Source organism: Sceloporus undulatus, chromosome 6 (genome assembly GCF_019175285.1).
Source record: "Sceloporus undulatus isolate JIND9_A2432 ecotype Alabama chromosome 6, SceUnd_v1.1, whole genome shotgun sequence".
Taxonomy (NCBI): Eukaryota; Metazoa; Chordata; class Lepidosauria; order Squamata; family Phrynosomatidae; genus Sceloporus; species Sceloporus undulatus.
Genome location: NC_056527.1, coordinates 15,932,764 through 15,945,241, shown reverse-complemented (window position 1 = coordinate 15,945,241; position 12,478 = coordinate 15,932,764). Strand labels below are relative to the sequence as shown.

The 12,478-nt window shown below is 41.2% G+C and overlaps 1 protein-coding gene across 1 annotated transcript in view; it reads right to left on the bottom strand.

Moving 5' to 3' along the window:
* The window catches only part of LOC121934496 (phosphofructokinase, platelet), a 73,338-nt gene that overhangs the window by 20,399 nt on the left and 40,461 nt on the right, over positions 1-12,478 (bottom strand). Inside the window, 6 exon segments of the mRNA XM_042475058.1 lie at positions 2,581-2,727; positions 8,380-8,419; positions 8,421-8,446; positions 8,787-8,855; positions 10,885-11,010; positions 12,380-12,472. Coding sequence (XP_042330992.1) covers positions 2,581-2,727; positions 8,380-8,419; positions 8,421-8,446; positions 8,787-8,855; positions 10,885-11,010; positions 12,380-12,472 — 501 coding nt within the window.

Genomic DNA, 12,478 nt, shown 5'->3' with positions numbered 1-12,478 from the left:
TTGATTTATTATGCCATAAATTAGAATACTGTAGAAGTTATTTAACATTTCTGTAGTATATGTGAAAGCTAACCTCATCAACCACTTAAATATGCTTACACTTCAAACCTGTAAACTTGTGAATGTAATTCCATCTCAGTTCTGTCCTTCAATTTCTCAGTGTATAAATCTATATAGACTGCCCCAGAATCATCAACTTACTTTTAAAAAGTCACAATAAAGCTGTACATTTCCAACTAATGACTCCACAAAACTCTAACTCCCTGTTACCTTTAACAAATTGTGGTGGAAAATGAAAAGGATTTGAAAAGATTGTCGATTATGGCACACATGGATGAAGTATCTGATAAATGTGAGGGGTGGGAGACTTGCACTCACAAGTCTTCTGGACAAGCAAGTGGAATGGCAAAACCATCACAGTCTTTTTGCTGGTCCAAAAGTCCACAACCTTTTATTTCCCACAGTGTATTTTGTGGGGCATAGCATAGGACCATGAGTCCCAGTAGGCTGTGGTCGTCAAACAGAACTCACTCTGTGGAGTGGCATGCCCCACAAGTGCTCCTACTCAAAGGGACTCCAGCATTCCCACATATGTTGTTACATAAATAATATACTAGCAAACCAGTGTGAGTTATGAGCAACTCCTTAAAATGCAGAAACAGTGTACGGGCATGAAAGAAGAGGACAGGAAAGACTGATTGCTATGAAGAAGATAAACGAAAACATGAATGGTGCATCTACACTGTAGAAATAACACAATTTGACATCAATTTAACTACCCTGGCTCCATCCTACAGAACCTTGAGCTTTGTAGTTTTGTGTGGCAGCACTCTTGGGCAGAGACGGCTAAAGACCTTGTGAAACTACAAATCCCAGGACTCCACAGGATGGAGCTACATCATTATTTCTATAGTGTAGATGCACAGTTATGCTCTCCCCGTTAACTGGCTTCCAGCATTCTCCAGCATTCTCATGTAATATAAAAGGAGGAGCAAGTGAGGACAAAATGACCACCACCATGAAGCCATTCTCCATTAAATACTGAAGGTGAAGACTGGATAGGAGACTACCTACAAGGTAGGTATCCAGAAAAAGATTATTCATCAGGGCAAACTGGCTTCCATGTGCCTCACAGCAACAACCTAAGCTCACGCCCTTTCCCTTTCTCCTTTCATGTGAGTGTAAATAAGATGCCTAGATAGGAACCTTGGCTTCCTACCAAAACAGTTACACAGAATCATTATATATCTTTAATTTGGGAAACGATGGGCTGCAAAACATTGAAAGAGAGTGCTACTTCCTTTCCATGGGTCATGAGAAATGCCAGTCTTATTAATATATCATGGCCTCAAACATATCACATGGGAAGCCTCAGGAGTAAGCACATTATAAACAAGGTATTTTATAAACACCTCCTCAAAAACTGGAAACAAATGTGACAACAGATTATGTGATACAGTTGGCTTTCATCAGCTAGTTATGTTCTTGCCTGTGTCTTCCTCTCCAGATATTTCATACTCCCATGGTTATTCTAAGACATGCAAACTGCCAAGACTGGCCTCTTTCCAAGGTCGCTTAAAAGCTGACCTCAGAACAAACGTATGAAATTTGATATGGAGGATTTCCCAGGAATTGTTCAAGCAAATGTATTTTAAAAACATGAGTAATCACAGCTGTTTATAATCCCATATAATCTGCTCCGAATACTTAGGTCCTCTAGGAGGCATTTACCTAAATTGGCCAAGACTAGATGTAGCTGTCACCCAGAGGACTGTGGAATGACCTGCCAGGAGAGATCCAGCAGCTAAATATGCTGCCTGGATTTAAAACAGTATTAAAGACCTATCTCTGGCAGCAGACCTACACAGCTGATTTTGAACTATGCATTTTAAACTGGTATGTTTTAATCTGAATAATGTTAATGTATAATGGTCATCTTAATCATATGTGTATGTGTTTTAACATGTGTTTAATGGTTGGTTATATATTGCATTTTAATCTATGCTGTGCCCTTTCTTGAGCCTTGGGGAGAGACAGGTAAGAAATAAAATAGTAGCAGTAAGTTGTAGTTACTATTATTTACAAAGACCTTTATGGTATTTAAGGACTATGGAGAAATAAAGTGCAACCTGAGTGAAGATGGAACAAGTTCCAAATGCAGAAAATAGATAAACCTCTGTTGTGAGAGATACCTTATGATGGTATATCTCCAAGTTTCATTAAGGCATTTGCTGAACTCTGTTGTTTTGTACTGCTAGTCACTATTTAACATATCCATAGAACAGTAGTGACTGTTTTCCCCTCCCAAGATACTGTACAAAATGTCTCTCAAAATTTGGCCAATGTTCTCGTCAATGATCACACACACATTCACACACACACACTTTGTATGTGGATTGATATAGTGGAAGCTCTAGCTCTGATCTGTGTCAATGCTATATCTCTATGAAATTATATTTCAAAAACCAGATTTTTAAAGCTGTGTCATGGCCCAAAAGCAGAGCTAGAAAGCAAGTCAAAATTATCATTAAATCCTTTTCATAGTATTATGATAAAAGACAGTGTTTGGACCAAACTAACCTGCCCTTTAGAAAAGCCCTCGAACCCATCAGTGACAGCAAACATTTTGTGTCCTTCAGTTATGCCAATTCTGACCGCAGAGCGAACAGCAGCATTCATACCAGCTGCTGGAGCACCTACATTTAAAACAGCTACATTGAAGTTAGTCTGCAAGAGAAGAAAAGAATAAACTTCCTTAGGTATAGCGCACATATGGAAGGAAACAGTATTATCCATTTTCCTAAAAAGAAAAAGATGGCAAATCATTTACTTGAAGAGATTTGAAACAATGCAGAGAGTAGGCAAGTTATTTTTCAAAAATGCATTTACTCTCAGATTTTAAGGCCCAGTGGTAACTAGGTGAAGTTCTTAAAACAACCATTCATTTTGATGTGCTGGCTGAAAACAAAATAATTAAATTCTTTACATTCAATCCCCTCTGAATGCTGTTCTCCAAGTATATCTTCCTAGATATTTTAAATCAGTGGACTAACTGGGAACAAAAAATGAAAAAATAAAATGCCAATACAACACATTTAAAAGCTGAATTTCCTTTCAGTTTACCTACCTATATTTACAAATATACAGAAGTAAATCAAATGAAAGCATGGCACATGAATTACCAAAACTTGGAAGTAAAATATTGTATTATTTAGCAACGCAACCTAATCTGTAACTTTTTGAGAGAACAAGCGTGCAAGGAAGCCATATTTCAAAAGCAACATATAAGGAGTAAGCACAAAATGACTTTATTGCTTTAATGACTGAATGGTTTCCAATCCCTTACAAAAGATATTTTTAAAGTGTGTATGTCACCACTTTGACCCAAATTTTTCATGGTTTAAGACACTGTATGATCAATCATATGGACTTCACCTCCCCTGCAAAAAGGTAACAGAAAGTAATGGAAAACTAGTGAATACAACAAATTATTTGTTTTGACCACTGTAACAAGTCACAGCAATGGGTTACTTTTTAAACACTGTGATGTTACCTTTTAAACACTGTGATGATTAACATAATGGTTACTTTTTCCAAGTAATTATCAAAGTTCTGCATCTTACCTTCTAAAGACAGTCACAATATATAAAATGTAATAAATATGCCTTAATGCAAAGTAGCAGGCAGCCCAAACATAGTCAGCTGATCACTGATTGTGTGGGAACCACTTGCACTCACGAAGCCTGTAGCTATTTACTCTCAGCAGTGTGTCCAAAGGAAAAGGCCATGCATTGTATGGTTCAGCACAAACGCATATCATATTTCAGTGTAAAAATAAACCCAATCATAAGAAGCACTTTTCAGGGGTCAAAAACAACCTCAGAACAGGACTTCCATAAAGGAAAATTCAAAAAGCATGCAAAGTGGGTTTTGAGCGATGCTGTTTCCTTGGCCATTGCACCAAGCATATGCGATGTCACGTGCCACTTTGTGTTGGCCTATGGAGTAATGCACCCCCCTAAAAATACAACCATCATGCCATCTGCCTTAACCTTTTTTATCACTAGTTGCCTATGTGCTTTCAGAGGTGTTCACCTCAAGAACTTCCAATGAGCATATGAGGCAGGACATGAAGGACAAACCTCAAACCACACAACACATTCTACACAGTTGTTTTGTCTCAAGGTAAGACAAGTCTATCATAAAAGACATGTCTGTCATAAATGGCAAAAATGCAATTATTTCCATCAATGGAAACAGGAAGGGAGCAGCCATGTACACCCCCCAAACCCTAATTTTAGAGGTCTAGACATCACTGCAAACTATTTTGAGCTAGTGTCAAGGGCTGTTCTTGAGCTGCAGCATCAGAGCAGCATTGGATTTAGAGCTAAAATTTTAAAGGTTTACTTTTCCATACTGATGGTGATTACTTTTTCAATATACTTTTCTCAAGGCAGCACTACATTTATCGAAAAGTCTACTTTCAAATATAGAGGCCATAGTACTAGTGGCATTCCCATTGAATCAACTGCATTTACATCAGCATTGATCACTACTCAGCTATTCTATAGGATTTCTCTAGTTGAAATTACAAATACGATAAGGTCAGAAAAGGAACTATAATAATAAAATCTCTTTTCTGATACATATTGCTAATTCCATGTGCATTTTATGTTCAAAGTCAAGACTCTGAACACAATCTTGACGGGTAAAAAACATCTGAATTTTTTTTTTAAAGATGTTAAATCCATGTTCCTTGAAGTTCCAAATAAAGGAAGATCATGTCCAAATACATGTCTTAACCTTAGAGTAGTAGTTACTAGACGTAGTTCTGTGGCCCACATAAGCTTCATGTTGGTCAAGTAGATACCCAAATCTGGTAAGCTAAGAAGCAATTTGGGATGGGGAGGGGGGGGAGCAGTAAAAGGAAAGATGAACACACACAGTGATAAGAGTATGTCCACATTTTTACATGTGATGTAAACATTTTGTGATTCAAATAAACCAGATGAAGATCTCCAGAAATGTCCTGCTCCACTATCAATGATTTCCCACTGCCCTCCTTCTGGAGGGGAGCTAAGACCTTATCCTCCAGTTCCTCAGTAACAATAGATTCACCAAAAGGAATCTCTAAATTTGACTGTCACATGAGCTACACCTACAATGTAAAGTGACACAACCAAGTTTTTCTCCTTAAAATGTGTTTTACAAAACAAAACAAAAGGTTACATGAGAATGAAGCCTTTGACTTCAGCTATGGCTGTTCAATGATCTCCATGCTCTTTCCATTTCATTCTCTTCAGTCCAAGTGTTCTGTTGTTTTATAGCAATGCTCAAACAATATCATCTGTTTTTCAGAAGACTAGCCTATCTTTAACTGAATGACCAGCTTTAAAAGACCAAATCTGCAACTACCAGCCTCACCCAAGAAAGTTTGAGTTGTAAGAAACCTCATGCTTCCTGGCCCCTATCTTAATGTACACTATTTGAAATCTCTTTCTGACATCCACATAGCCCTTCCACAAAAGCTTTCATATGGAGAATGTGTGTATGTGCCTTCAAGCCACCTGCTGACCAAAGGTGATGAAATCACATGAATTTCATAAGGTTTTCTTCTTATGAGCCTTCAAGTTGTTTCAGGCTTATGGTAATACTAAGGCAAACCTATTACAGGGTTTCACTGATATGATTTGTTTGGCGGGGAGGGGGGTGTCATGGCCTTCCTCTAAGAGAGTGGGACTTGCCCAAGGTTGCCTAGTGAGGTTTCCATGATTGAACAGAGATTCAAACCCTGGTCTCCACAGCCATAGTCCAATGCTCAAATCACTACAGCATGCTGGCTTAGGCAAGGAGTACTCAGCTATGGTTATCCCAGTTCTTTCATCTGAAATATATCCTATAGCATCTGGTATTTGTTGGCGGTCTCCCATCCAACTACTAACCAGGGCTGACATTGCTTAGCTTCCAAGAGCAGACAGGATCTGATGACTTTAGAGTATTTAAGCCCCAAAATGGAGAACACATCATTCTTATTGTGAGCAGCACTGGTGAGTACTCCATTTGTGCACCTGCTGCAAGAATGGCTGGAATTGTTATGAACTTCTCAGCTTCTGTGGTGTGAATTAACAATTAAAAACCATTTCCAAGGCTGCTTTAATGTAAGATCTACCTGTCATGACTCTTGGAAAGGAAAAAAATAAAGCAAAGGAGCACAATCTGCTCATGCTCAATCCACCTTCTTATATCACAATAATGGCAGCCATACCAGGGAGTCTGATGGTAGGTCCAGTTTGACAAGGAGCCCACATGTAGACAAAAGAAAGAGGCCACACAGCATAAGCGTATTTTCTGAAGGCCTGCACGTCTATGCTAAATTGTACAAAATACTAGAATTGAAAATGCACATTTGTAAATTTGTTTCATACAATATTACAGTTCACTGCATCACTTATTATATGGTCTGACTTTTTGCTGTCCATTAAGGACACAATAATTTTTTACATTTTGTACAGTATTTTTTTGGGTGGGGGGGGGGCGGGTAATAAACTTCAGGTTTATTTGCTAAAACTAATCCATGTTAATAATGCTTTTATAGAGGCATGTTGGATTTTTTTTTAAACCAGGACTATAGCAAAACTGAAAAACAGATCTGAGTGTATGCTGACCAGCTTTAAGCAGAAGAGTGCACAGGTATAAATTGCTCAAGTCTTGACTGTCATGCAAAATAATAATAGCATAGTTTCCAAATCTAGCAAACAAAAGAGCTTGCTAAGACTGATAAAATTGCTTTTCTTTTACATACACTATATGAGATATCATCCTGTTGAAGAAAACAGAGAGATTTAAAAGCAGCACTGTGGCTGCAGACATTTCCTATAAATCTAGCTATCATATAAAACAATTTATTTCCACACACACTAAACTGAACAAAGGACTAAAACAGATGGCCCTTTTGCCCTGTATTCCAGGCAGCTTGGGAGTGCGTCGTTTACATGCCACAGACTCCCAAATCGCCCAGAAGCCACCTGTCTGTTTACATGGGGGCTGGCTTTCAGGCGCTCCAGCAGCATGGCGTTTGTACACCATATGCAGCTAAAGCTCCTTAAAAGCAGCTTCCAGCCACGGAGGGGCAGAAAAGCCGTTTTTTGCCAGCCCAAAAAAGAGCTCTTGGTTGCTCCTTTTGTGGCCAGAAAAAAAGTTGGATTGGGGCCGTGGCATGTGGCTTCAGAAGGGGCAGCTTGAATCTGTCCCTTTGGGGCAGCCTGTTTTGCCACAAAATCTGATTTTAAAATACTGAGCAGCTGAATAATCAGGATACTACATTTATGTAAGTGTGCTGGAAAGTACTGAAACTAGTCCTACGCCAACCCAGGAAAGTGTAATGTACAGCGCATATGCTGGAAGCCGCGCCAGAAATAAACTTTGCATGTCCCAGAAGAAGTAATGGGGCACGTGATCATGGTGCAAACGTGGCGCCACATGTGCATGTTTTGCTTCAAACAACCAAAAGGAACCACTCAAACCACAGGATATCCCTGAAGTACCATGGGAAAAGGTGGGGATAGACATTTTTGAACAGGAAAAGTTGTCCATTTCTGTTGATAGTTGATTATTTTTCAAAATATCCAGAAATAATAAGTCTACCTGATAAAACTGCAAAAACGGTAATTTGTAGGCTTAAGTCTGTGTTTGCTCGCCATGGGATACCAAGAATAGTGGTGAGTGATAACATGCCATTTGCTAGTCAAGAATTTAAAACATTTGCTAAAGAATGGGAGTTTGAACAATGTTTTAGTAGTCCAGGATAGGCCCAATCTAATGGTATGGCAGAACGAGCAATTCAGTCTATTAAACAGCTTATGAACAAAGAGTAACCTCATTACTTCCAATGGGGCTCAAGATTACCCATTTCTTCTTTTATGCGGGGGGTGGGGAGGGTTCTGGAACGGATCCCCCATGTAATAGAAGGGCCGCCTGTACAATTAGAACTTGGACCTTATTTTGCTAGAGAGATAGATCCGGTACAACTTTCATTTGTTTAAATAATAAAAATTTAATCAGGCACATCTTGGAATATCACAGCTAGATTATGTTAGTTTTAGTCACACAGACCAAAGCCCTTCATTGAAGGTGCTGTGGTAATGAAAAAGAGACCAAGCATATATGGCAAGTTGTTGTCATATGTTTCTGAATTTACTGTTCTTTCATCAAGTATATAGGCCCATGGTCAGTTATATCAAAATTAGAAGGGATGTTTCAAGGAGACAATGTTTCAAATAATCTGCATTTTTTTATGTTGGGCATAATAAATAAGTAGGCAGTAAATAGGAATGAACTAAACAAGGGAAACCCATAATTACAGATACATTAAGGTGTTACCTTAGGAAGCTCAGAAGCTGACTTCTTGGTAGACAATCTTGTAGGTATTCAAGTTGTTTTGAAAATCCTGCAGAAGAAAACAATATTGATTTTCTGTTGCACAGAGTACTGTTCACTCTGGCTTGGAATGAATGGAAAAACATTGCTCTACTTTGAATGTCAATCACACAGAATAGAATGGATGCTTAACATAATGTAACATTGGCCTCAGACAATCACATAGCTACAGATTCTTGTTCTGTTATTCTACACAAGCATTTATCAACAAGCCCTCAGGAAAAAGAACTATAGGAAAATAAATCTCTCTTTTAAAAAAAATCATCATGATAAAAATCCCTTTAAACAATTAGCCAATGATGGCTGAAGGCCAAGACAGTAATCAGTGCCAGAGAGGAATGAAGAACAACAGAATACCTCCACGGAGTTGCACGCCTCAGGAACTTTCTTTCATCCATGGCTTTCTGTACATCTTGAGTCTTTTGAGAAAAGGGGGGGAAAGGAAGAGATTGTCATACAATGATATATCTTCTAGCGTACAGTCGGTATTCTCTTATACACGGATTTGCCATGCACGGTTGAGCATACGCGCATGCCAATCCGGGGATTTTGTCCCCAATGGCGGCGCACGTGCACGCGCGCGCCATTGAGGACAAACTTCCCTCCCACCTCTCCTCCCCAACTCTTTCCTTCTTCCCTTCCTCCCTCCCTCCTTACCTTCTCTTCTGGTGCCGCGTCGCTGCTGCTGCCGACCGCGCCATCAGCCATAGCGAGGGGGAAGGCCAGGTGTGGGGTTTTGTGAGTGACAAGACGACTCCAGCTTGCAACCGGCCTTTTCTGGGTGGTGGCGGCGGCAGCAGAGGAACCAGCGCACAGAAGCCTCTTTGGCCCTCCTCTCTGCCGCCGCCACCGCCAGCAACCTCTGTTGCAAGGGCGGGTGGCGGGCTGGAGGCTGTGGCCTCCAGTCGACACTTGGCCCTGCAGCGATGGTGCTGGCGCCGGCGGTGGAGAGGAGGCGAAGAAGAGGCCCCAGGCTCTCGTCCTCCTCCTCCTCTCTCCGCCGCCATTGCCAGGGTAATAAGGCCGGGTGCTGCTCCTGGAGACCTCCAGGAGAGCAGCATCGGCCTCTCCCCAGGCAGCTGTGGCTGTGGAGAGGAGACTTCTGGCGCTGGTCTCCTCAGAGCGCCAGCGGCTCTCTCGGGAGCTACATCCGGGGAAGGGCGGGCGCTGCTCTGGAGGCCTCCGGAGCAGCACCGGCCTTCCCCAGCAATGGTGGTGGAGAAGAGGAGGACGAGCGCCTGGGGCCTCTTCGGCCTCCTCTCCGCCACCGGTGCCACGCACCTTGATGCAGGGGCGAGTGGCAGACTGGAGGCCAAGAGGCCTCCAGCCCACCACCTGGCCCTTTACAGAGGTGCTGGCACCGGTGGCGGAGAGGAGGCCGAAGAGGCCTCTGCGCTGGTCCTCCGCTGCCGCCGCTGCCGCCACAGAAGGGCCAGGTGCAATCTGGAGGCTTCTTTGCCTCCAAACCCCCCACCCGGCCTTCCCCTGCTATGGCTGACGGCGCGGCAGCCGCCGCGACGCGGGCACCGGGGATAAAAGGTCAGGAGGGAGGGAGGGAGGGAGGGAGGGAAGGAAAGAGTTGGACGAGGAGAGGAGAGGGACAACGGGACTTGAGCATACGAGATTTTGGTATACGCGGGGGGGGGGGTCCAGAACGGATCCCCCGCGTATACCAAGGACCGACTGTACCATATATATAATTAAATCATTTGAATTCAAATTATTTCAGTGGGATTTCCAGTGCAATCATACACACTAGTATTAAGAAGCAAGAATAGCAAGTTCAACATAAATTACATCTGTGTATACATGTATTTTATTCCTCTCTTAAGTAGTTCAGTCCTGTGGCAGACTAAGGACAACATTAGATAACTGTTTATGATATTGTTGTCATGTACCTTCATGTCACTTCCAGCTTATGTCGGCCCTAAAGGTTTTATTGGCATGTATTTTCAGAGGGGGTTTGCCATTGCCATCCTCTGACGCTGAGAGTGTGACTTGCCCAAGGTCACCCAGTGAGTTTTATGGCCAAACTGGGATTCAAATCATCATCTCCAGAGTCCTGGTCTGATGCTCAAATCACAATGCCATGCTGGCTCCCCAGTTTATAATATTAGCAGATTACATTTTTGGTATCTGTAAAAAGTGACCAAACTATCACCAAAGAGAGCAGACTATTACAACACTATACACGAGCCGACTGTTACATAAGGTATCTAGATTTTTTAAAAAAAAAATCCATGGGGCTGTTTGCTGTTATTTTTCATGTAGTGATTGTTCATTCCAGAAACTGCTACTGAAGTAATGACTAGAACTCATTGTGTCCAGTGTATATAAACATTCTGCTAACATCTTTACATGTGCTCCATATAACAACAGACTATTGACTGATACCAGCAAGATAGCATTTTAATGGATTAATACAATGACTTCCTTTCAGCAGCTCACCATCTGCACACACTCCATCAGAGGCAGGCGGACAGCTTGGTTTCCAGACAAAGATACCACACAAGCAGGGGTTTCAGGTGTAGCTTCTAGAAGAGCAAGTACTGCCTCTACACCCATCCGACTGGCCTGGAAATCATACACACACTTTTAAATGTACAAGTAAGTTTCACAGAGAAAATGATTATTTGATGTGTGTCAACTAGCATCTACAGAGTGCTCTCTTTTCAAGATCTATGTTGTAACACTACAAAGAGGAAGGCAGAAATTACAATACTATCACCAGAAATATCCACACATTTCTTTCAATTCTGGTGAAGAACTGTAGTAAGCTTTTAAAAAATCATATATATTATGCATCTAATTGATCAAGACTCTACTTACTTACATATCTGGCACCTACTTGACTATTATCTTATACAGGCTGAGTCTCCCTTATCCAAAATGCTTGGGACCAGAAGTATTTTGGATTTCAGAATACCTGTGTTTTGCATATACATTTGTTAGTTTTAAGTGCCCTTGAGTTGGCCCAAGTTATGGCAACCCTGTGAATGAGACATCTCCAAGACCTCCTTGTCTTTCCCTGCTCTGCTCTGATTTTGCAAATCCAAAGCCTGAAGGTAATTTTATATAATATTTTTAGTAATTTTGTATATGAAACAAAGTCTGTCTCTATTAAACCACCAGAAAGCAATGGTGTGACTCTATCAGCCATCCATGAAACAAGTTTAGGTTTTTTGCAATATTTTTGATTTGGGAATTCCAGATAAGGAAGGCTGCATCTGCACTGCAGAAATAATGCAGTTTGACATCACTTTAACTGCCATGGCTCAATGCTATAGAATTCTGGGATTTGTAGATTTGTTGGACATTTCACCCTATCTGTCTCTGCTGCAACAAACTACAGTTCCCAGGATTCAGACATGGCAGTTAAGGTGGTGTCAAACTGGATTATCTCTGCTGTGTGGATGGAGCCTCCATCTATGTTTTCCAAAAGATCTAGCTACTTTATCCTGATCCAGAAATAGATGTACTAGAGGACTAAACCCAGAAAAAGGGAGTTTGAGATAGGACATTTATCCCTAACAATCTATTGGCAAGTCCCACCCAGAGGATGCTGTTCTGTGACCTTATTTTGATTATGACAGTCGTGGCGAGACAGAGAGAAGCACAAAGTAGATGTAGTTTGTAGCACTGTGGGGCTGCATAGTCAACCCATCCTTTCTATATTTCTTGCATGTACATGTGTAACAACTATTCAACACACAAGACAAGATTCCAGTCCAGTTCTAACTAATATGTAACTTTGCCGAACACGAATTTAAAGCTAGGCCTTAGTCCACCAGTTTTCCCCCAAGGATATCATGTAATAGTCTTCAAAATCTCAGCAATTACAGAATGGACCAAATGCAACTTCAAACACAATATCAAACATGACTGAAAACACCTCACAATTTGTCATCTTCTGTTTTTCTGAAACTGGTTGAGTTTCACTTACCAAAATCCTATCAAAAGCAGAGGGAGTGCCTCCTCTTTGAACATGACCCAGGATAGTTACACGAGTGTCATACCCCAGCCGCTGCACCACAAGCTGCCA